This window comes from Branchiostoma floridae, chromosome 12 (genome assembly GCF_000003815.2).
Source record: "Branchiostoma floridae strain S238N-H82 chromosome 12, Bfl_VNyyK, whole genome shotgun sequence".
Classification (NCBI taxonomy): Eukaryota; Metazoa; Chordata; class Leptocardii; order Amphioxiformes; family Branchiostomatidae; genus Branchiostoma; species Branchiostoma floridae.
In genome coordinates this window covers 5,684,190-5,711,068 of record NC_049990.1, presented here as the reverse complement: position 1 = coordinate 5,711,068, position 26,879 = coordinate 5,684,190, and the positions used below count along the sequence as shown (strand labels likewise).

General features: G+C 44.1%; 1 protein-coding gene and 1 long non-coding RNA gene across 2 annotated transcripts in view; both read right to left on the bottom strand.

Moving 5' to 3' along the window:
* Positions 1-26,879, bottom strand: part of LOC118427233 — a 77,030-nt gene that overhangs the window by 27,320 nt on the left and 22,831 nt on the right. The gene's annotated exons all lie outside the window — the stretch shown is intronic.
* On the bottom strand, positions 20,054-22,029 carry LOC118427232 (transcription factor Sox-3-like). The gene has a single exon (XM_035836878.1). It carries the CDS (start codon positions 21,834-21,836, stop codon positions 20,868-20,870), a length of 969 nt encoding a protein of 322 aa, XP_035692771.1. The 5' UTR covers positions 21,837-22,029; the 3' UTR covers positions 20,054-20,867.

Here is a 26,879-nt window from a genome sequence, read left to right as displayed (position 1 = left end):
AATGAGTGAATGGATTAAGAAATGAATGGATGAATGAATGATTGAAAGACGAAGGAATGAAGGAAAGCATATGACTTTGACCACAAACAGAACCATCGAAGGCTTTCAGAGCTCTGCCGTGAGTCACTGCACCCCACGTACCTGGGCATGTCGTGTCGGCGTCGAGGGCTTTGTGACACGTATTATAATGTCATGGCATCCCATATAATCAGTTAGCTTACGGTGCTAAGCCTGCGCGGGCTTTGCGACCTGAGCCCATAATTGTGGTATAAAGTCCTCAAATCGAATAACACTTCAAACGTGGCCGGCTCACACGTATAAACCACAGGATATGATACGTGGACACACCACATGATACGTGGACCGCAGATATGTACGTAATCCGCATTAGACGCTACTAAACCGCTTACGGAAATATCATGTCTGGTTTGGGCGTAATTTTCCAACTGGTATTGTACAATGATAACCTATAATGCTTCGGAAGTTCACAACCAGACTAAACTGAACTGATTCATAGTTTTGGCAACGTGTTCGTCATGATTTGGATTCGTGAGTTTGGGATTTTTTTATAGAACAGAGAAAAACGTTATTTTGAATGCAATGTTCTGCGTTGTGGCACACGCAAAGCCGATAGCTTCCAAAGTTCACAACCATACTCTACAGATACGTGCAGACTTTTTTGGAGCAACGTGGTCTTCCTAATTTGAAGTGAATTCGTGAGTTTGGGATTTTTCTTTATAGAACCAAGGAGATTTAAATCAATTTTATAATAAATCTTATTCAAACCTCCTTGATGGAACAGAGAAAAACCTTACTTTTGAATGCAATGTTCTGTGGTGTGACACAGGCAAAGCCGATAACTTCCAGGTGGTTTGATCGGGAGGTTGTTTACTCTCACCTGAGCGAACCTGCCTCACCTGGTGGCTTAAAAGCGGGGACGTGTGTGTTGATATATTCGATAATTATTCTTAGGAGAGTCTAACATTTACTGAAATCAATGTAGTGCATCTTCAATGAATATTAGACATCCAAGTAATAAGATATGCCAAAATATTGCGGATACTATCTGAAAAGTCTGACCGTTTCCAAAATTATATCCAGTTGCTTGAGTAATGGCTTTGTGACAATGTAGTGCATCATTATATTCCTATCATATCTGTTGGTGACAGCAATATACAAGACAGCATAAACAGATTTGTCTAATAATTTGAAAGAATAGAATTGTGAAAATATTCAGAAATAGAAGGATAAAAGAATAATTGTGAATAAATTCAAGAAAATATATATATATATATATATATATATATATATATATATATATATACCACTATGTAACGTTGGTGACAACATTATACAATACGAGAGAAAAATCGTATTCATTGAAAAGAATGAAATTGTAAATCCATACAAAAGAGCGCCTAACATCTCAAAAATCTCTCCCGTACAGCCCTATACTGCCTGGAACGTCGCTTACAACAATATACAATGAAGGCAGAATTGTTTGATGATTTTTGTGACGCTGTATATAGATTAATAAGAATGTCCGTGCTCACTCTATCTCCATAGGTGTGTGCATGTGTGCCTTTCTCATTAAACAAATATTTGCTGTGGCAGAGTGGGCTATTGAGCGGTTCAGGGTACCTTTTAACCCCTACCCTACGGTACAAGTATCTCTTCCTTATCTAGAACGGCACTTTTACAAGTCAGTGGCGAATCTAACTAAGCTTTAACGCAGCCAGGTGTGTGTTAAAATGTTGTTACACAAAAAATGCCCCGCCCTTAAGATAAGTGATAGTACGTTGTCCTCAGTCGATCTCATCTTGCAGACGTTGTAAAAGAAATAACTATTGACTAATTGACTACACCAAGTATAAGATCTAGACGCTAATATAGATATAATACGTTTAAAAAGGTTATAAATTTCTCAGATATAAACGTACAATTGACATTGTTAGTCTATGAAAACCGTCCTTATTAACACTTCATTACACGCTATAAGGCCAGGTCAAGGGTAAGGGCCAATTCTTCTCTATATGTCACAGAACACAACGGTACTGGTGTCTAGGTAGGAACACGGAAGCTGAAGACGCAATAGAACTATATAAGACTACATCATTACTTTATATGACAGCAGAATTATTTAGATGGCTATCTTTCTGCAATGGAACTGATTGGTACCATTATTAGTTTTTAACGAATAATACCAGCAAAATTCATCTATTTTTGCCGTTATCTCTGTGATTGTGAGAATAATAAAAGAGAAGGATATGAATTAGATGCATAATCTGTTAAATAGTTTTTTATGTAGAAGATATCACTCCTCCTTTTCTCTCTAAAATCACAGTGTCGGTACACATTGCCTTTAATTAAGGTTGTAAAAAAAAGCGGAGATACTTGTAAAGTTAGAATGTACCGGTGTTTATACATTTTTGCCGTTATGTCAGAGATTGTGAGAATAATAAAAGAGAAGAATATGAATCAAACACATCTGTGTTGTTTTATCTAGAAAATATCTCCCCTCCCCCCACTAAAATCACAGTGTCGGTACACGTTGCCTTTAATTAAGGTTGTAAAAAAAAGCGGAGATAGTCTTAATAAAAAGTGAGAGTGTCCCGGTGTCGTGTGCACCTGGCTTGAGTCGACCCTCACCTGCGTGGAGGTGACAGCGCTCCACACAAGGTGTTGCGTAATGAGGTCCCGTCCCTTTGTCCCGGTCCCCACATGCTTCTTTGTGTCCGAGTAATTACCTACCAGTTCCCGCACAAAGGACGCCGAACGTCGCGCATTCAGGCAACGGTCAGCCGTACATTTTATGAATGATTCGGATATTAGTAGATATAAACCATACACGTATATCCTTTCATATTGTACACATAGGTACTCATTTAGCTCTTAAATGGGAGTTTATATGTACTCATAGACAAAAACGTCGCGCATTCAGACCCTGATTGGCTGTATTATATTTCATGAATGATTCGGATGTTAGTCCTGGCCTAGATATGAACCGTACACGTATATCCTGTCATATTGAACCCATTTAACTCTTAAGATATGGGAGTTTATATGTACTCACAGACAATAACAGACAGCGTTTTAAAACAGGTTATTATCTTCGTATACACGAAAAACCTCTTTGTAAAAATGCAGTTCTCGAAAAAAATGACGAGTTTCGAGAGTTCGACAAACACGTACATTTGTACCTCGAGTATAAGCGAACACCTAATGCGCCATAAATTCGATTTTGATATTCTATTAGTGCAAGTGAAAGTGGTTAGGGCGAACAATACACTTGAGCACACCTTGTACAAGAGGAGTCGTCCTCCAACAATCGTTAGGGAGTGGGGCCCCCGCTATTAATAGCTGGTAATATCGGTGTTAATTTAGAGAGTAAATTGATCTAGTAGAAAGTTCATATTTGGTTTGGCGACTGGAGAGGGCGGTGTGTGGACGGTATTTGACAGGTGAGGACTTCGGTCTGACAGGATTTTTTCAGACGACAGGAACGCCTTGGTTACCTGTACAAACACACATCCCTCACACCAGTCAGCGGACACCGAAGCGTGAGCGGTATTAGGGACCGTCCGTTTCACACCACGGTGTAGGTAAACACGGTGACACGGTGTAGTAGTTGTTATACATGTAGACCTTACGAAAGTCGCTGTACTTTTGTCGTTGTCAATAAAGATTGACATGGTAAAGCTGTCACTTGACACGAAAAACTTCCCCATACACGTGGCCGCCCGTTGTACATCCCCATCCGAAATAACCGGGCCCGAGCCGGGTTCGAATCATTCGACTTTTCTTATGTCTTCATTTTTCTTTCAATTCAGTGTTGCAGACAAATAACTTAAAGTAACCTTAAGAATATTGGTTATGCTTTGAGTTTTGATCAATAAACTTGGTAAGAAAAAATGTCACAAACTGTTAACATTTTTCTATCTCTCAGCAGAAGGTGGGAGTGAATCCAAAGTAATCTCCAAAGAGGCAATATAACATGTCACTACTCTAGTCTATGTGCTGACTATAAACTTTTTACACTTCGTTTCCTGAGATCAAGAACGTTATATCGTCCTTGCTGAGATAGTGGAAAGAGACAACTCTTTCTGTGTCATTTTCTATTCAAGTATCTCCAAGCAGATGTAAGGCTCGGCTTCAGACTTTTTTTTGTGTGTAGATTTAGCTTTTGTAAAGGTGCCAAACATAAGTACGAGCCTGATCTTCACTTCTGCTTGGAGATGATAATGAATGCTTAAGGAAAAGTTGGGTCTTTCGTCTTCCACTGTCTCAGGAACTAAAGACGTTAGAATTTACAGTCAGCATATAGACTAGTGTAGTCACATGTTATATTGGTTCTCAGTCTTTTTCCTGTTGCCTGCAGTTGCCCCGATGGAAATGATTTACGAAAAAGTCAATGAACTTTCTGTCATTACTAAAAAGCGATCTTCATGTCAGCTTGTGAATTTTGTATTTATTAGCTTTAAACATTTTTATTGTGGCCTATACTTAGCCCGGTGTGGCAAGAATGTGCATTAAAAGGCTTTAGTCACTCTCAAAAGTCTTCAGTCATTCTCAAAAGTCTTCATTCATTTTCAGACCACACTAGCACCACTATCGGACGGTCCCTGCCCGGTAGAGTGACGCGGTTGTTCTGGGTGCGTCCGTACAGGTGAAAGGTGTGCGGTGGTCTCGCGTGTTTGGAGACTGGGCGGGAAAGCCGCGGCCACGCACCGCCGACCCCGTCTCTCACGCGACGGACATGTCTTCTTCTAATCTCCAAGCAGATCCTACGGTAGCAGAAGGTAGTATCAAAAGCTGGCAGAGGCAAATGGACACCTTTTGGCTGGCTACACTTCTTGTCCAGTTTTATACTATCTTATGCCATCGTAGGATCTGCTTGGAGATGAGGATATGTAGGCTTCCACCGTACCTAATCTCCAAGCAGATACTACGGTGCCATAAGATAGTATCAAAGCTGGCCAAGGAGTATAGCAGGCCAAAGGGAGTCAGATGGGCACCGGTTAGTTTCTACCAGACTCCTGCCTGGCCTACTAAGGCCTAAGGGGACTTTGGCCAAGTTAGGAATAAAATCCTAGTAGGAGTTAATTGGCCTAGGAGTTTCTTTCTAGCGACCTGTGGAGCCTGGTAGAGGCTAGGCGCCGGTACTATTCACACTCATAGGCCGGCTTCACTCATCTGCCAGCTTTTGATACTATCATAGTATTAAAGCTGGCAGAGGAGTGAAGCCAGTATCTTATGGCACAGTAGGATCTGCTTGGAGATTAGATACCTTCCACCGTACCGAATCTCCAAGCAGATCCTATGGTAGCATAAGATAGTACCAAAAGCTGGCAGAGGAGTGTGTATGCGACCGACGCACCTCCTCTGGGTAGCTAATAGCTATACTCCTTGGCCAGTTTGACACTATCTTTTGCCATCGTAGGATCTGCTTGGAGGTTATTCCACCGTGTCGGCCACAACACCAGCACCCGGCGTTTACCCACCAACACACCGCCGCCCACCCAGCTAGCGCACCCGACCCTCCGGAAGTAAACCTCCGACATGACGCACTCAGATAATATGTCTCCCAACAAACATCACACTCCCCAAAAAACACGCAACAACTTTTCAAAAGAGAACCACCTGTTAATTGGTTAGGTTAGCCTGGATGTCAGACTGTTTCCAGGGCCTACACAAGCCGGCTCCAGGGCCGACATGTCACCAAAGGAAGTTTGCTAAAACCTAGCCTGGATGCCAGACTGTTTCCAGGGCCTATGTACTATAGCCCAACTTCGCGGCTCTAGGGCCGACATACCCCCAAAGAAAGTTTGCTACAATCCCGTGAGGACAACTAGTCTGTGTAGGCCCTCAAGATAGGCAGGGAGCGAGGCTAGAGGTTTGGTATGTTGGAGGAGAAAGTTTTAGACAGTTGTAAATTTTACTTTTCAGTTGTTAAGTTAGTGGAACATCCGGAGTGAGTCATACGTATGTGATATATCATGGGCATGTGGTGGGGCAAGTTCAAGTTGTAGTGGGCTGAATGTCGTCAGTCTTAAAGACCGTGTAGGTTGCTGGAAATAGGAGACATATGGGGCTAATAGACTGAACAATATTCCAGAGGAGTAAGTCAGCTAGAGTTACACTAGCCAATCATACATATCACTAAGTCTGTCTGCCCAATTTTCGGCATCCTAGATAGTTTTGTAGAGACTAGTTTGAAATTATCTTGTAGGCATATCTCGTCTGCATGTAGACTTCACGCCCCCTTCCCTCCTCCACACATAAAGTACTACGAACTCTCAAAGCAAAGGTTGATGGAGAAAACCTTGACCTCCTCTTGTATGCCGTCTTTTTTCTGTCACCAACCATGCCAACCGTTTGGAAGCAGAGGTTGGTGGGGATAGCTAACAGAAAAAGCCAGCATATAAGAAAAATGTCGCGATTCTCCCCCCCACCAACCTCTGCTTGGAGAGTAGTGCTGCGGATGTGAGTCAGGTTGCGTTAATCTCCAAGCAGATCCTACGGTAGCATAAGATAGTATCAAAAGCTGGTAGAGGAGTGAAGCCGGCCTTTGAGTGTGTATGCCCGTCTGATTCTCTTAGGCCGGCTATATTCCTTAGCCAGCTTTGATACCATCTTATGGCACCGTAGGATCTGCTTGGAGAGTCAGGCTGCCTGTCTGTTTGCTTGTGCGGGCAGGAATCTCCCCTGGCTACTCTGTGTCGAGCGGCGCGGCTCACACGGCCTTCTGTTGTTTTGCAAACACCGTGGTTCTGTACACTGCCCAACAGGTGCAGGCACCCGTCCCGATCACTCACAACTCCCACACGACAACCTGACGACAAATACTCGTCCAAACACCGTGGTTCCGTACACCGGTCGCACACTGCCCAACAGGTGCAGGACGCCTTCCCGATCACTCACGACTCCCACACGACAAGCTAACGACAAGCACTCGTCCTTATTACGACACACTCAAGACGTAATGCACTTCTTGCTACCACATTGTGCGAAGTTATGCGACTCTAATCTTCTAGGTTAAGATGTACTCTTACTTTGGGGAGGAGGAGTCACTACAGCGAGAAGACGTTGAACCTGTATATACTTGTAAACTTTTAATAGTCCTTAGTCATTGTAGATGCAGTGAGATATCACATTCGTATATCACTGCAATTGTTATACTTTTTTTCTTTATAACCTTGTCCTGTACTTAGCTTGTAAGAGCATAAACGTAAGATAAAGTTCTCTCATTCATTCATATTATGTAAAAAAAAACCGCAACTTTAAGAGAGAGAAGAGACAATGCAGTGTGTATACTACTGTCACTAGTACACCTTAGCCACTGTAGATGTAGTGAGACACCACATTCTCGTATGTCATTGCAATTATACTTTAGCTATATAACCATGACCTGCACTTAGCTTAGCTTAACATATAATAGAGGTTTTTTTTTAACTCATTCAAGTCATTTTGAAAGAAATCACAACTTTAAGAGAGAGAAAGGAGATAATAAAGTGACCTGTCGGACAGTTTTGTGTAATTATATTGAGCCCGAGGGTATAAAATACCCCGTCCGTCCCCCGCCTAAAGTCGTACATTCCATGTTCAGATGTCGGTTGTGTGACTACCACAGACCACGCGCCCGCACAAACATTTCAATAAAGATAAAAATTCCTTTTTCGATGTGGTGATTTTAAAACAGTGCGGAGATTTTGCCTAATATTATTCCCTCTGATGCCGAGGTGGTCCAAGCGTCCATAGATATTTCAACGTCACAGCTAGAGTCCATATTAGCGGTTAAAAAAGGTCAAAACCATTGCCGGCCATTCTTTACAAATGAGGCGAATACAAAAGAAGAGATTTTGAGGCTATTGGCACAATTTTGTCGTCCACACTATGGCCTAACCGACCCGGGAGTATTCCCCCTTTGTGTACCATTCATGGTCAATTGGACTCCCGCTACTCCAAACTTGGGGTAGGAAACAAAGGGCCAACAAGGGACGAGGTGCAGGGGGGAGGGGGGCACTCAAACATTCTACTGTTTGAGATACATTTATCAGGGACATAAATGTTTGGATGACTTTCATGTTTGACAGTATAATTAGAAACAACTGAAGACTAAAATCAGTAATTATCTCATTATTGTACGTCCACATCGTATAAACAGCAACTTCATTTCTCAGAAGTGCCTCAGAATACCTTCCCTATAGATAAGTATAATTAATCTCCTTGCCTGTAGCCCACAGTGTAGGAGGTTGTACACGTTTTTGTTAGTATTTGTTTTGATTATAATGATTTTACATTTCATGTCTGGGACAACATTTGTCTAGCTTGAATGCAATAAAGCTCTACTGTATCACGTTAATGATGGAAAAGTTAAATTCAAAATAGAAAAGTTAAAATTAGATTTAAGATTGTCATAATCCTTTGACTAGAAGAAACAAAAATATGGATAAAAAGAACACGTGTTGAGTGCAACCAAAATTACTTTTCATGATACATTTATGAAGGATATGAATAAATGGATTAGTCGATCTACCATGTTTATCTATTCAACGATATAATACGAACTACACTAGAGACTAAATCGCATTGTTGAGTGATAATCCACTGTTTCACAACATTTTTAGGATGATTTTTTCAAGCAAAGGGTGTTTTGTACTTGTTTTTGTTTGTTTTGATTGTCATAGTTTTATATTCACCACTTCTCAGCCTGTGTCAACATTTGTTTAGCTTGAATGTAATAAACCCACGAATGAAAAGTTAACTTCAAAATTGGCCACAATCCTTTGCCTCTTGGAAACGAAAACCGTGTAAAAAAAATAAAGAAGCAAGACCACGTGTGTTGAGTGGGGCCCAAATCACACGCGGTTGACAGGAAAGTTGTTCTGTAGCCGTCTCCACGATTCTAGCGTAAGAGTAGTCCGTAATCACCACCCATCGATTCGAACCGCGCGGTAATAAATGAAGCACCTCTTCCCAGACATCTTGTTTGCACACCTCAACTACCCATCTAGCTCTAAAAGCCTGCAGTTAACCGAATTGTCGCGGCACTCGGGGCCGAGAGAGAGCTAACAAGTATACATACTCATTACCAGCAACGGCAGTGTGAGCAGGTTTCCCCGGTGCAGGGTTCGATCCCCGTCTCTACGCACGGCAGGGTCGGCTGGCCCACTCCAAACTTTACACGCACCACACAAAGCTATCAGCACTTCGTATCAGATAATATTGTTTTGGTCTGCAAAACTTGTCTTTGTCCGAGTCTAAATGGTGTCCAATTTGTGCCCTGAATGGCTTATGTATCGGGGTCGCAGGCACACAAATCGCCAGGCTGGCACGAGGCGAAGAGATACAACAACATAAGGGAAGAAAACCCCTACAAAATAGACTGCAAGCAGCGACGAGACAAAACCTCTTCAGTGTCAAACTAACACTACACGCGACTGTGTTATTGTCTGTTACAATTACACAATCCCACGTCCTTCAATACTTCCTTTCTGTCCGTGTAGTAACTGGATGACCCCCACACAAACCCTTAATAGAACCTTAATAGTTGTAAAAGTGTCCTTTCTTGACACCCCGTCTGCCCGGTGAGCAGTTGTGCCGTAGGCCAGGTGTACCATGGACCTTCCCATCGCCCGTACCGGCCAGTGGTACTTATCAGACCCCGTGTGTAACAACCGTCTGTAGCGATAAGCTAGACAAAAACGTCAGCCTCGCTAAGTTGTCCAAGAAGAAGATAAATACTCCGGAAATGTACGAGCGTGTTGCCTCTTGCAAACCGTTTGACCTTTTTTTAGAGTAGATTTTCACCCCTGTGAACTTTAGGGCTATTGTTCGTGTCTAGGATAGTGTGACAGCACTTCTATACCCGTGTGTATATACCTGTCCGGGCTATTATTATATGACGGGACGGACTTTCTCCAATGTTATCAGGGATGGTCAGCCTTGGACGAAATGGTCCGAGAACTTTTACCTGTCCAACTTTTAGACCATCCACCCTCAAGTAGTGAGAAACGCCAAGGAAAAGGATACGTAATCCACAAAAGTTTTCTTAAGTTGGGAAAAATTTCGATTAGTAGGTTGTGTCAACATTTGGCTACATCCTCTGACGATGACACACACGCAGACGCGTTTATTTTTACCCCTCATCTTTTCTCGGATTTCTGCCCCAACGATTTGCCCAAACCAAACCAAAACATATATACCTCATCAATTGTCTATAGAGAAATCATGATGCCGCTCAATACATATCCATCCCCACGTGTTGTGTAGGCAGTCACGGTCAATTGTTCCACATCATATTACAACGATATAATTCGATTGAAACACGAACCGAGCCTTCCAAATGGAGTGGGGTCTGGCATATCATAACACGTGAAAAATCCGAGCTTCAAAGTACACAGAATAAAATTGTTATTGGTATTTTCGTTGGCTGTGTAATATAGAGATTGTTGCGGCTGATACATGTGTATGTCCTTCAGAAAAGGTGGAGGAAAAGTGCCCGGAATTTGGTGTATGTGCGTGTCCTCCAAGCCAGGTGCAAATTAATACATATATCAGCGCGGCTTAAATTATCCCTAACGTTGGGAGACAGAAGATTTCTCAGAGGGATTCTACCGATTACCAAATTGCTTTTAGATGCGCTCTCAAATTGAAAATTGAAGAGCTGGGGAGAGGGAGGACGGTCTCTGGTGTGGCACAGATGATTAGGTTTGGTGGTCGCAGAGGGCCGGGCGGCCCGAATGTAGACCTGCGATAGTCTCTACCAGACCCCGGATCGCTGGAAAAAAATGTAGAAATGGAACAAATAGAGGAGTAAGTTGGCCAGAGAAATATAGCCGGCTAGGGAACAGCACGCGATCTATATTTATCTGGCCGGCTTACTCCTCTATTTGTTCCATTCCTACGATTTTTCCAGCGATCCAGAGTCTGGTAGAGACTAGCGAATGTAGACCTACGACAACTCGGATCGTGTTTCGTGGTGTTGACTTTGCTTTTTTTCTGGACACATGACGCAAGGTTGTTCATGCTTTTGTGTGCGGACTCCAGACGACGTTCCCAGCCTGCACACAATGGGCACTTAACGGCAGCGTGGACCGTATTGCCAACGTTCTGCCCGCACAATAACGTTCTTATCATAGTATCATTACTGCCAGTGTCGCCCCAGAACAGTCATCATATTAAATTTAAATACTGAACATGATACCTTCTCAATTACTGATGGCATTGCAATCAAATTCTGTTACGTAGTATTTTCGAAAATACTTAAATACAGTACTGACTACTGTAACATTTTGTCATAGGTTTTAAAGCCATAGTCTAGCTTTCATTCATGTTTAAACTTATCAGACACTGAATATCCGTTAAAGGCTTGGAATTTCCGTAATACTTGGAGATTTGTATGTTTTTCTTTGTTCAATATAATGTTACACCGTCTTTTCGAAAAAAATACTGTAGGAATACAATACTGTAACACTTTGCCACAGGTTTTAAAGTCATAGTCTATATTTTATTAATATGTAAACTTATTAGACACTGAATACTAGTATCCGTAATGCTAGGAAATTCGTATATGTTCCATTGTTCGATATAGATTCTTCTAATGGCAATACAATATTGATAATTTGATAGGAAAATATGTTTTTAAGAAATCCCCCAAAGCTGTCATTGCTACATGTTTTACAAGGAGGGAGTGTGGACTTTGTTATTGTAACATGCCTTCGGGCTATTCGTATGCAACTAGATTTACCTCATCTATAGCCCCCGCTAAATACATTATGTCATTTGCCATACTCAATACCTTTTCACTATGGGTTTATATTCAGTAGCCAATTTATTCAGAACGGTATAATAGCTTTATACCGTAACAGTCAGTTGTTCTACGTTAGTTTTGCAAACCGTTGGTTCTCACGTTTATAGCGTATGTGGTGTAATAAAACTCGGTGCCAATTAGCGGTTCTTTCTAATAAAATTGTAAAGGTATTATTTGTGAAGAAAAAAAGTTTTATCGCGTCCGGTGTGGCAGATAAAACTGATATAACACATCCTGTGTGAGGCACAGGCTTGTCTGTGAGACCGCGCTAACATGTCAAATTGGTCCGTACTCGAGTATTATTTGAGTACAAGGGTTTTGTGAGTAATAAAGCGACCGTTCAACACCTCGCCTGAGATTTGTAAACCCGGGCTGCACGATCTAATCGCGCTTCTAGAGATAACAGACCTTGCTAATGTGTGTACGCGTGCCTCCGTTGTCCCAGTGAACCTATCAATGGATTAATACATACACACACGTACTCAGGCTCACACAAACTAAAGAGGCCATAAAACACTTAAAACCTCCGGTTCTCAACCCCCCCAAACATCTCAAACACAGATAACGTCAATCTTTACTATTAGATTGAACATTTTTGTCGCTCTTTCCGTTGAAAAACCCGCGGGTTGGTTGAACTTTGACAAGTTGAAGTTGTCGTCGCCCCCCTCCCACCCCTTCGACGCACAATACACATACACCAGTAATGTCGTCGACTTTCTTGGATTGAATCGTCCTCCGAGACCCGAGAGATAATTGAAAAATCTATGTTACTACTGCGAAGCCTGATCGGTCTATAAATTTTGCATCGGGTCCTGACGCGCGGCGGTCGCGTTTCAAGTCTCTCCCCATACCTCACCGCCAGCCAACTTTTCCCTTTCCCAAGCGCTTCCAGCGCCATAAATAATGAAAAGAGACCCCCTAGGACCTTTAACCCTCGCAGGTCAGCTTATCTATCTCTGTAACCTTTGATATTCATCAGGGAACTACGGGGCGAGATGTATGCGGGCTTGACTGAGCCGCCTTGGGAAAGTGACGGTTTTTGAAACATCTGTAATTCTTGGATCGAAACCCACGAAACTGACAACAAAAACGCCAGCGCAAAATCACCCACGTTCAACTCGTTAATTGTATCGAGACATTTTCGATTGGATTTGCGCCGAGATAGATAGAATACCGTACTTTTCGTTTAGGTAAATAATATATTTTTTTGAACATGCGATTGGTATATATTGTAGCTCGTAGTTCTATCAAGATAGAAGCTGTTTGATTGTAGTTATCTTCATAATATAGTAGTAAATTATCTCGGAGAAAGACGGCTTGTGACGCCCACCAAAACCTTAATAGTGACCTACTGTAATAATGCTCATTGAGAAGGTTAAAAAGGATGCAAATATTGCTGTACTTTATCACAAATAAATATTGTAAACATACCTTCTTCTGTGAGTGTCCTCTCAGAAAAGCAGCAATTATAACACGATACTTAACAAACTAGTTCTCCGGTATATAAGAAAACATTCGTTGTTTTGAAAACACAAAGACACGGCAGAAGTAGTAATTATAATACGATACTTTTCCAAGCATTGTCCCAGATATAGGAAAACTCTCCATGTTGTGAAAACACAAAGACACAGCAATCAAGGGGATGGGTTCTGTTTTTAAAACAGATTTGTCATTTCCTTATGAACTACTACATTCGTTGACATTTGTTTTCATTCTCACATTTATAAAATTTAGTTTATCGTTCAAATTGTACACGCACATTTTCTCTCAAATGCATACTAGAAACCGTATACTATATTTTCGGTCTGAAATACAATTCGCTCTTCGTGTGATCTTCTTTACTAGGGTGGAATAAAAGCAACAATTTGGGAAATGTTGACTGGATAAACCGCGCCTTTGTTTGAGTGTGTGTGATCATTTTAACCTGTATTGTGTGACTAGATTTGCTAAATTATAAATGGGCTTTTGTCATTTTTCAGGGGTCATAGACTGTTCTACATAGCAGTATGTTTTACATGTAGGGCACACATTTAATGTCAATTTCACCACTTCAGACACGAAAATGTGTACCAAGATTTCGCACTCGTGTTTCTTGAATATATACAATCTACCCATTGAATATAATATAGGGAAATATACAAATTGATAGTTTTCAATATTTTCTATCTATGATTATTCGAAGTAGGTAAAATTCTCAACTACTACTAGTATTAGTGAAAATTCTGATATGTTATTTTATGTCTATTTTGAAGATATCCTAGTTCCAACTAGCCACAGACCAGTTTATACCGACGCCGATCCACCTTTCAAATACTTTTGCTAGTCAGGCTATTTTTGTGAGAAGTAAACAGGTTGTTGATAATTGTAGTTTTTTTCCACAGGGGTTCTGCCATGGTGAGAGATTCCGGTCGATCGATTACTAATTCGTCCCGATCGCACAATAGTCCCTGTCAGGGACACCAAACCCTACCAGCTCGGCCCCAAACAGCTCATAATCACCGCGTTTTATATCTTTTGACTGGGTGTAAGCAAACCCCAATGGGGGAATGTTTACCCCTCGGTCTGCTACAGCGGTCCGGCTATTGTGGAATCATATGTTTGATTATACTCGCAACAACACGCCACAATCGCCCCGTGAAAGATTCTGAAAGCGTGAAAAAAGAAGCGTCCCAGGATTTACAGAACAGGCGGGCGGGCACAGCAAACAGAGCCCGGCCGGCGACAACAGTAACGTCCTACGATAACAAACAAACCAGCTACCTCGCTCAAAGGGGGCTGAAATTGTGATATCTCCGCCGGCATTGGTTGCAAGCGAAGGGGAAACGTAGAGGTGGGGGTTCGGACACACGAGAGGAGTTTTTTTGTTGGAGGGGACATGCTATCTGGGACACAGTACACCCGGCCCCTGCGCGACTTGTGTGGTGATGCGCCCGCCACCGGGAAGGCGTGAAGCCTGATAGTGGTTCCACAGGTAACGGATATCTGGGCACACCTGTGGGTGCGATACAGGTAGACAGGTAAACCACGTATACACCGGACCGGTGTCCGTCACCACCTGTGTCTTATAGGACCCAAGTTCCTCACCCCGAGTCGCAGGTGTTCGATTCCTGTGCCTGCTGTACTGCAACACACCTGTCCCATATACAGGTAGTGTCGGACGCACACGGGCTTTTTTAACACCTGGATGTTATAGCGTATATCCTCAAGTTGTGGTATACGAAATTATTTTGTGGTTGTGATCCTTTAAAATTGTTAGCAAAATTGTGCTAACCCCGCACAAATAGAGCTGCTGATAAGACTGGCTATCGGTACAACTATATCCCGTGTTGTCCCGGACCGTGCACACCGGACTGTTTGCTCAGCGAGAGATTTTTCTCGATAATAACAAAACCAACACGAGCGGCCCCACTAGGTAGGTCTAGCGTGGAGACTGTGTTTTTACAGCCAGAAGTTTCTCTTACCAGACTTAGGATAGAGTATCGAACGCGGGAAACTGCAAAAACAACAGCTAAATTTCAGGTGAAAGTATTACAAACATTTGAGAGTCTACGTGTTTTCTGTAACAGAAATATTAAAATAGATGATAGACCTAGTGCTAGTTCCTGCGGACATAGAGTTTCTCTTATCAGACTTAGAATAGAGTAACGAATGCGGGAAAACTGCAAAAACAACAGTCAAAATTTCATGTGAAAGTATTACAGACATAGGACTCGAAATCGCACTAGTGTACGTGTTTTCTGTGACAGAAATATTAAAATAGATGATAGCCCTAGTGCTAGTTCCTGCGGAAAAGGTCAGATCTCCTAGTGAACAGCACACACAGTTGTCAAGGAGGTTTTTATCGAGCCACTCTAGCACAGCACACCTCTGAAGTGGGCGATCGAAAAAATCGACGATTTGGAGTTCCACTGCAACTCTGGTGGTGGGTTCAGTCGTGCAGGCGGTATTCTTTAGGGGGAGGGGGGCACACGAGTTTTTTTTTAATCACACTAAAAGGTTTCTTTACATTATGAGAGTGATAATTAACGCCTAGAAAGTATGTTATATCATCATAAGTTGTTAAGATACACGGATGTGTAATTATTATTATTTTTCTAGATTCTTGTTGAGTGCGGTGTGAGTATCTTGAGACTTAGGAGAGGCCTGTGGACATCCTGTTGGTGAAGTCCCGGGTTTAAACCCTGGGTGTGGGTACTTTACTGCACACCGGATTGGTCTAGTCCCGCCAGCGGCTCAGAACGTCGTGTTTACCATGCCTGCTCTACGGCGGAAATTTTCCCCGCGACTCTGGGACAACGCAAACACACCTAGACGGCGCTATCAGAACCGCTCTATCCGGTGGCAGAGATTTTTAACAGGGCGAACCTTGCGCGACCCCCGGACCTATCATAAATTCATCAAACTCCTCAACACGGTCGCTTTTTTAATGCTTTAGTAGAGAGAGGGAAATGGTTTGGTTTGGAGGGGAGCGCAATGGTAACAGATTTCGTGAACACTTGTGGAGTAGAACACTGTTCAAACAAGAAGCCAATGCATTAGCGTAGTGTCGGTGCCTAGTAGGCAAACAAGTCGGGGTAGGAGTCGGTGAGAAAACGGCAAGGGGGGCTCAGTTCAGATATGCATGTCCTCGGGTCACTGGAAAAACTAATACCTGGCGTTAGCACCACATCCCCTATGGAGTGGGAGTAGCCGCCGACATGAAACGAGAGAGAAAAAAAAGGATGTTCTGAAATTCTTCTTTCTGTTTCTCCAACTGCACACACACACATCACTGGCTGTACACGGCGAATAGAGGGTTTATTTCAACACGCACGGTTTTTGTCGCAACCCCTTTTATTATTAACTTTCCCCTCAGGGATAACAGTATAATCGCTTAGTGGAAGAAAAATTCCCCAATCTGCGACCGATTCATCAACCGTAGTCAATAATGTGGCAGGTCCCCATTTGGAAATATTATTTCAATCAAATCTAGATCTGTCCCTGTCTACTATACCCCAGGTACCACGGCTATGGTGGGAGGTATTACACCACATATGTTTGCATTGCGAGTCGGCTTAACCTATGCGACTGTCAACAGGGGAAGGAATTATTCTACTGTCAACATGATACATTTTGACACGGACATCAAGTCGCTGGAGTAATCCTGTTTGGGTGTAGCGTTTCGGGTGAAACATTGGGGAAATTCTCCGTGAAAAATGCGGCATATCTCGTTTTTAACATCTCCGTCGGACGTAGGTTTGCACGCAGAAAATCCACCACCACATGCGGCTATGACAAACGATATCCAACAGCCTTTACACAAAAAATGACGTGATTTGGTGTTAAATTTCATAGAAAAATTCCAACCTAACATCACCCTCGTTTCTCCAACATACATAAACATCAGGTAACCATAATTCTAATTGATCTAGTATGACATCAATTCGGGAGGAGAGCTTGACACAAAGGGAAAGCGGACGGGAAAATTTTGCAGGAGAAATTCGATCCTTACCGCGAAATCCCGTCATACGCCGTAAGCCTCTCAGTGCGCTCGGCCGGCGTCTATCCCCAACACCAACACGCTAAGCACCTTTCTGTGGGAACACTTCTCCTCTAACCGGATTTAAAACCACCGGAGAAAGATTCCCCCACCGGCCGCCTGACTCAAAACCTCTGGCCACAGTGATACTTCTTTGGAAACAGTTGCCGATATAAAAAGCACAATATACACGGTATAACATCCGACCTATTCTTTCTTTCGCGCCACTTTTGCTGTGAACAATATGCCTAGGGTTTCCCCTGAAAAGAGTCACCCCAGGCTGCCACATGTTTGCACAATTTCTCCTTACAACTGTACTAAAGAAAGGGAAAATAGGGGATTCATAGAAACTTCTGTGTGTGTTTTTTAAAAGCACGCGGAAGTGGCGAATAGGCAACAATGAAATAACGAGTTGACGCATTTTGACACATTCGATCGCTGCGAACAAGTCGCTATTTTGGTAATTGATTTTCAAACGCACCTCTGGGACCCGGCGTTAGTTTGGGTAATAAAATGCCGAAATAGGAATATCACAGGGACAGCAACGTCTAAATCCTCGCTCTTTAATATCGCCAGCTTTTAACATTATAATTTCTAACCTGGTGCGAAAAGAACATAACGTGTTTAGTTGTAATTAGGGCTGGGAGCAATATTACGCTAAATGTAGTTACAGCAATGCGAGGATGCATCTAACAAAATACCCGGACTGTGAACGAATATGTTACAACTAACCCCTGCAAGCTGATTTTAGCACATCTCTAGGCTTGGAGAGGTGGCAATTGTGTTCTTTAGTACCCCCACTGTCAACATAACCACATAAATGTTTGCGAATGGCGAGTAAGAAGGGCGGGGGAAAGAAAATTTGTTTGCACGACAGCGGTAGCGAGTGGTTAGGCCTTGCACGCGATTTTCTTCGGACTGTCAGCTGCTCAACTGTTCTAAACTACGGCGTATTCCTGCGAACCCATTTCTGCTGTTAGCTGTAGGGCTATTTTAGTTATAATGGAATCGCGAAGAATTAAATCTATGTCAATATAGGTAGAAGACCATTCTGTTAGCTACACGTTGTGCAGATGAGTTCTAATCTCATTTTCTGGATAGCCAGCGGCGTAGGACAGAAAATACAATTTCTGCTAAACGTCTTGATATGAAGCGATCTCGGGTCTAACTCGGTTTTTAGTGAACAGATTTAGGAGTGGGAATATACACACACCCCCTGGATGGTACAATTATGGGTTGTTTTTCTGCAAACTCATGCATACGCCACCACCGGGAGGTCCGAGGTGATTTACGGAAAAAAATTCACATGCTCTTGCCGCGGTCATCAAGAATGGCGCGCCGAATGGACATGAAAGAACCATGTGCGAATGACGTGCTAAGCTTACACCTCACACCCTGGGGCTCACACTTTTGTTGCACGGCGGTATTGTGGGAAATTAACAAGACAAAAAATATAAAGCACAATTAAGTCGGAATCCCCCGGTCGTGTTTTGTCGTAAACATGACCCCTACTATGCCTCACTGGTCATGATGTGCTATCCGCGCGTTTTTCTGTGTTTTCTCTCTTCCATGTTTCCCTGTTTCAGTCCGTGTGGTTGGCGTGATGCGTCATGTTTAGCCGAAGTTAGCTAGGTGAGTCAAAGACAGACATCCTGCCCATTTCCTGCGCGGTGCGAGTTTGTGTTTTGGCGGGACGGAGACCAGGTAACAGACGGGCGAGCTTCCACACTCCCGCCGTACCAGCTGGCCGCGTGTCAGCCACCCTGGAATTTATATGGTTCTAAATAGACGTGGTACATCAAACATGAAAACATGTTCAGGTGCTTCACCGACATTTGTTCAGCTATACTCGCCAAACTCTAGGCTTTCACTTCTCCTTAGTGGTCGCCCCGTAACCAAAAAAAAAAAAAAAAGAGAAGAAACCCTCCCTCCCACACACGTACACAAAATCCGCGTAGAGAAGAAACCTGTTGGATCGGTACGAGTAAAGCAGACCAATTTTCGGATTTAGTCGGTTGGGCTCTCAAAGTGGTTTGGTGATTAACACTACATTACACTGCATCACGCTATGTATTATGGATACGTGTATAGTAGGGGGTGAGGGAGGGGGGCTTTGGTTGGTGAGAGTAAAGTACAAGTTACAAACTGTACCCGACATAGTTTCGTCTCGGCAGAAACAGCCCTATACCTTTGGAAGACAAACACAGACCTGAGATACTAGGGGTCAGATATTCGCGGAATGCACTTGGGGGCACGTTACCAGCCCGTCATACCTGCTAAGGTGAGGAAGTGTTACACAAAATGAAGTCGAACGTATTCTCCCTGCGTTTTTTGGGCCATGTGAGCCTACAGTCTGACCGACGTTACTACAGCGGGCCTGTCGCCTCCCCTACCTAGCAGCCACCGAGTGGCACTTTGTAGCGCCACGAATAAACAAGAAGGCTAGTGGTGGAAAAAACAAACGCAAACTGTCTCCTCCCCACACCCCGATTACTTCTCCTGTACACATGGCGCATTGTCGCCATTGTTTTTAACAATACCTTATTACCTGTCATCAAGGGGGCGCACGAGTATGGCGAACAAAACCTTCAAATTCTAGCCTACATAATAGCGATAATGCGTATGATTGTAAAGAAACCCTACAACTCAACAGCACTGAAAGGGCTCGGACTGAATGGCTATACTAACAAAAAACGCTACAAGGAAATACGGCGCACCACACGTTTGTCTCCTTTTTCAACAACTCGCTGTCAATTTATTTCTCGACTTCTTCAAAAACGGAACGCGTCAACAAGTAGTATTAGAAACTGTGCCGATATATTTACATCTCTTGGCTCTGAGAAAGAAGTCCACAAAAATAATTATTCAAATAACTTCACAACACTGAATAACATTACAACTGAATTGTGGAGAACACAGCATAGGAAAATAAAACCAACAAACACAAGCAATATTTCCTCACAAAAAACATCGTCGTCAAATAGCAAATAGAATAGTTCAACAAACTGTCTCATGTGGAAAAAAAGTTTCTCTATAAATTATATTTTCTTTACAACTGCTTGGAGCAGTGGCACTCGGAAAAACAAAATAACTTCTTTTTTCGCGCGGGAATTCCGCACAACGTTGCGTAGACTGTCCATAAAACTTGCTTCTGTTCAAAAAGATATATCTACAACACACTTTGTCATCTAGCAAAAACACAAAATCTTCTTAAATAACAATAAAAATGTCCAAAATTTGTACAACATATAAACAAACGGCAGAGATAAGTCGAGAGTCGCTTTGTGCAAAAAATAGTGACGTGAATCCTAGTTTGACACCAGTCGTGTGGATGATGATATAAGTCATAAAAACTTTCTCTTCCCTACCAGGAAAAAAGCTCCGATTTCAGGTTCAATTCACGGCATGATTGACTTCGTTCAAAACGAAAAGAATAATTAAAACAAAACCTATGGCTATGACAATGTACCCCAAAGTCGCACTGAATACACGGGTAAACAGACCCTATTGAAAAGTTGTATGAGGACGTATTGATGCTCACATGTGACTGAGGGGAACTGTACCGTTGACCCCGACCGAGTTCTGATAATGTCCTTGCATACTGTGAAGCCGACTCTGTGCGTTGGGGTCGTTGGCATCGCCAGGAAGGTACATGGAGATCATCTCTCGTAGGTCCCCGGGACAGGGGTTCCTCCCGCGGCCGTCGGCGGGCGGCGTGCCGGTCGGTGCTGCGGGCCCGGCCTCCGTCTTGACCGTCGTGAATCCCGGCGGCATTTGGCTACTCATGGTCTGCGGCGTGGTGTAGTGGTGCGAGTAGGGGTTGGTCGTGTAGCTGGAGCTCGTGTAGCTGGAGTAAGAGTTAGTGGTAGCCATGGGGTAGGGTGGAATTTGGCCCGACATGTCGTACCGTGGCGGCAGGGATGCGTTGGACGCCATTTGGGACGCCGTCTGGGCCGGAGAGATGCCGGGGTGCGGGTAGGCATGCAACTGGTCCTGGTGCATCATGTGGGTATACGCGTTATTCGACATGTACCCGTTCATATGAGCATACTGGTCCATACCTGTGGCGATGGTACGCTGAACTGGGGCCCCGTTCGCTGCGATCAGACCACCTGGCAGACTGTATTTGTCCTTCTTCATCAAGGTTTTTGTCTTCCTCCTGGGCCGGTACTTGTAGTCGGGGTGTTCCTTCATGTGTAGGGCACGTAGCCGCTTGGCTTCGTCGATGAAGGGCCGCTTCTCTGCTTCTGTCAGAAGTTTCCACTCGGCTCCAAGACGCTTGCTGATCTCCGAGTTGTGCATCTTGGGGTTTTCCTGGGCCATTTTCCGGCGCTGTCCGCGCGACCACACCATGAAGGCGTTCATCGGCCGCTTGACTCTCGACGAGTCGTTGGCGGCCTTGTTGCCGGGAGAGACTGCGCCCGATGTCGGGGGCTTCAGCTCTGTCGGCGACGAAGCGGACGGAGGTTGGCTGGGCTGGGCCGGGTGCACGGCTGTCTCCATCATAGCGAAGTACCTACTAGTAGCCAGCACGACTGAGTTCGTGTTGTTGTTGGGAGAAATGGAGAGAGACTAGGAGACGAGACGAGAGGTAACAAGTTCCCGACCGCTGCGTACCACAAGACAGGAATACTATGCGACTTGTTTCGTGAGAACACTCGATATTTTGGGGGGCCGTTTGCCTATCACGTCCATGTCTATTGATTGGCAGTGCGCAAATCACTTAGCGATCGACCAATCAGAGGGCCGCATTCTGACAGCCATGATGAATAGTTATTTAGTTATGTTGCCCCGTCAGTGTTGGTGACAGGTGACGTAGCTAGGTGACAATTGGCGGCGGGATCTCGCCGAGTAGGCGGCGCTTCGGGTACAGGCGCGTTTTTCCATCGATCCTCGATCGACGCTACCGCAAAATCGAATCCAGTTTTCTGCAGTCAGCTGGTACAATTAGGCCCTAATCATACCAGCCTGGGAAATGAGTTGTCAGTCCGCCATGATGGAACCACAACCCCCAGCTGCAGGTGTTTACTCCGGGCATTGTGATTGACAGGTCGCCCACGTGCCAATCAAATGACGTCATGTGACAAATGCTTCATTCTCCCTTGTAGGGGTGCCGTAGTTGTGGTGATGGCATATGCAATTAGGTCCCCACCGGCCGGGTGCCGGGAAGAATGTCAGAACGCCCGGGTTGATTTATTGCCCCTCACCGTAACGTCCAGTAGGGGGAAAGAAATAAAAAAGTGTTGAAGGCACCGGTAAGGGGAGCTGTTGAGATACCTGGGCGGGGAGGGGTGCAAGGTGTACCGAGGGGCTGCGTTACCCGATCCCGGTCTCGCCTTTCCCGGGGCCGCGGTCTCCTAGCGAAACACGAGGCGTTCAGACTATCGGATTTTTCCACAACAAACAGTGGCAGGAAATTCGAGTAATGATCGGCTGGCCCTTTGCTCCGCCCTTACAATAATTAGCATTTATCAAGCATTCATCTCAAACCACCTCAAACAGGGAAGTTGTGGGGTCTGAATGGGCTGGATGTTTAAGTATGGACTCTCTAAAAGAACCCAAAATATGAAAATTGGATAACAACAGGCCCTACAGACTGCAGAGTGTCGATGAGGCCACTTCCTACACCATGTTTTGTCCCACATGCAGGCTACACGAGCACGCATTCTCTAACAGTTGGCCGCAGCCATTTTCTGGTTCTTATACATTGCTAGTAACATCAAGTGAAGCAGTGGTGTCTCCTGTCTTCGCCTACCATGCCTATCCCCCAGTCGTACGTACTTTAGATTTTTCTCTCTCTTCCCCTTTCTAGTCATCTATCCCGCAAATCTGCGAGCTAAATCCCGACAAAACTCCCAGTGCGGGCGATTGGTAAGTACTCTTGGGGCACATTTCGCTCCCGCGGTAGAACCCGGAGGATTAGACTGAATATCTGGGTAAAACAGATAGAAATTAAAAGATAGGGGCACGGAGTATAAACGGTGGGAGTGATTCGTCCCCAGGGAGCGCGCATCCAAATCTATTACGCGGCATGATCCGCCGACATGCGGCCTAATGCTCGGCGCAGTGGGACGGCCTGACATTTCTCTACACTACGCGCCCTATTACCCTTGTCCGCGCTAAATTAAAAACGCGCGGGCAGATTTCTGTGAACCCCGGATTTCCCCCGGCTTCAAAGTTCCTCCCGGCCCACTCTCCCGAGCCGCGCCCAGGTGGGATTCGAACCCAGAGTCGTTAGTCCAGCTCGGCTTTAGAGCTGTATTGTACAGATGGGCCGGCGGTAGTCCCTGGACCCTTCTTCACATAATGAGGATATGCGGTGCGACCGTGGGAACGGACCAAAGCTGAGCCCCTCGCGTGTAAAGTCGTGTTTTTTCCCGAGTGTGTGTGGGGGGGAGGGGCGGTAGAACCGGTACTACAGAAGACTGACACACACACGTTAGGAGATAGATCCCGATAGCCTCTCCACCTAACAACATTCCACAGCACACAAGTGTGAAGTAGGGAGGGGGGCGGAGACGGCGTTGAACTCCAACAGGTGTGACCGGTGGTGCATCCTGTGTCCCAAAATACGGCCCCGAAATGGACCGAAAAACGGATGTACAACCAAAACAAACACGTGACTCACATTTAAAACGCACACACACAGGTTAGTACAACTAAATATCAACTTGTGTCAGGGTGCCAAAAAGTTCAACGCGGTCAGCGTAATTAAAATCTAAGTATAAGGCCCACCAACATTGCTCCCGACCCCCCACTACAGTTTAGAACAAAGAGACATTTAGATAGCGAGGCCCGATCGCCTGACAGTGTGGAGTGTGGCACCCGGCAGATTCCTTACACCTAACGGAGATAAGTTTCCTTACACAGGTGGAACACCGGAAGCGAGGGAAACTTTTGTTTCAGTCTCCGTCAAGCACTTGTACTCCTGAAGAGGGGATGCCCCCTTTAATGTTTGGAAGATGCTGAGACGGAACACAAATACGTTCAAGTGCTCGTCCTTCCCGCCCTTTTTCAAAACAAAGACTTGAAGGAACTGTAGACCCAAGACGGAGTTCAAGCGAACGATTTTTCACCACCGCCTCCAAGGTTGTAAGAAAACACGGGGCGAAGCTTGACCTAAGGAATTCTATACACCCCGCTGAAAAAGGTCGAACAAGAGTAGACACGTGTTGGGTTACCTCCCATTTTACCACGCCATGTCCTATACCAACACGCCAAAACCTTTTAAAACACACACTTTCAATCTTCGATATCACTCAGTTTTTCTAGCCTCCACCAGGCCTTTCTACGGGGGTACGGATCGTACAATTCGGCATAAAAGGGAATACTTGGCCAGGATAGTTAGTCCTTGCGAAAGGGTAGCGAAACGTAAGAATTTGAAACCTTAATTATGATAGCCAAACTTCCCTGGCAAACTATTCTCCCTATAGCTATCGTAGTTAGTCTGGTAGAAACTACAGTATTTCAGTCAAATTCCGGCTGTCGTTTTTGGCATTCTATCACCACGCTTGCGTGGCAAATCGGCAGGAACCGTACACTTACTTTACCAAAACCACCACAGCCTACAGCCCCCAAATATCAAATTATCATAGCCTGAATTTTTCAGTAAATCTGCATGAGTAAATTACAACACAGGTTTGGTAGCGGGGGTCCCGGGCTGAGTGACAGCACCAATTAGTCCAGTAAATTAAGTCGGAATATTGGCTTAGACCAGCGCACAAACACGGGACCAGTCCTGGGTTTCCAGTTCTCCTACGTCGTTGGGGACAACACTACTTCTACCTTGTTTCCGAGAATCGCAGATAAGAGATATAACTAACGAGATATAGTCTTAGAACGGAGAAAAAAATAAATACAGAAAAGCGAAGTCGGTAAAAAATGCGACAAGTCTAAGAGTTCTTAAAAGTGAGAAAGGAAGTAGACGCGTGCACTTCTTAAGGCAGGTGGATAAAGGAATGGGCGGGGACGTGGCAGTGTTAAGGTGTTAAGAGGGCTTGAGAAGGCCCGACCCCCGGTGATGGTCCTCCACCACTTCTCTCCGCCACACCTGGGTGTAAGTCCACACGTCACCCCCAATGATTTGCTACCTGTAATAGCGAAGAGCACCTCAAACGCCCCACACAATGAAAACGTGGTAGTAAAGACTTGCGGCAAACACTCCACACTATGGAGTCAAAGGGAAGGGGGAAGCCGCTCTTTTCACACACTGACAACGGATGATTTGTACCTATTGTTTAAACCTACACAACAAGCCGCCCGCTTAGTTTATGGACTACCTTACACGACGTGTGTGTACCTGTTTCCTCCAACAAAGGCGAACAGCGGTCACTACACTATTCACAAACACTAGTCGTGTGCTGGGCCCACTGTCTTCTTTCTAAAGACCTTTAGAATCTCTGTTACAGAGAAACAAACCCGGGAAAAAGAGAACTCGGCGAGGCTTGAAGTTAAAGCTTTTAGGTATACAAAAGTTTTGATAGTGTTGTCGTCATCTGTCAATATACTTGTGAGTTATAGGAGGCAGATTTTACGCACACATACATCCAATATATGACATGCAAAACACGAGTAAAGTAAAGGAAAGGGAATCTGAACAAGAATAATAAGGCAAAGAATTTAGAAGCAAAGCCCTAAAAGTGACCTTTTTTTCAAAATGCAAACTTTTGAACCTGTATAGATAACTAATAAACTAGTTCTCTCTAAACATTTCAAAACATATACTTTAGTTGTCTGAACACAAGTCAAATCCGACAACTGTTATATACGTTAGAAAACATGACTTTCACACGTTCAGTGGCCCCAGGTGGTGTTATATCAAGCATTTCCTCAAGTTGTTTGTAAATCAAATGCCACTTGCTAACTATCCAAAACACAGAAGTGGCGAGGAAACAAGGAACAAACTGTGTCTGTATTTACAACTTTGGTTAGAAGGATCCAGAATATGTGTACACTGATGTGAAATACTAGAGAAAGTAAGAATTTTGTCTATGATATTGGGGGAAAGTGGCAAGAATCTAGCACCCCCCCCCCCGAAAGTATATTTCTTGAGTCATTACACCCCCATACTATACCCCCTAAACAGCACAGCTGACGCCCCCCCCCCTTCGACACCAAGCCCCTCACCAAAAAGTGATAAAAAGTAATCAGCTTTAAACATAATCAGTAAAATAATCCTGCGAAAATATCTCTACTCTAGGGGACAATCCGTTACATCTCCACAAAGGTGAAGCAAAAGTACAATATTGTCAATTTCTAATATCTACATTCCATGACAAACATTTATGAATATAATCAATCATTTAAATCCTTTCAAACTCTACCTTTGGGACAAAAATTGTTAAGCCCCTCAGGTTTTTCTCCTCCTACCAGACTAGTCACTGGTTTGTCCCTAAACCCGATCAGTACTTGAGGAACCTTGAGTGCGGGTTAATTGAATTTGAGGGGAGGGGAAGCCTACCCTCTGTACGGGAGAGGTCTGACTTTGTTAGCTACCTTATCCTCCAAGTTGTGTCTTGCAATTAACGACAGTTTCACGCAATAAAGTTT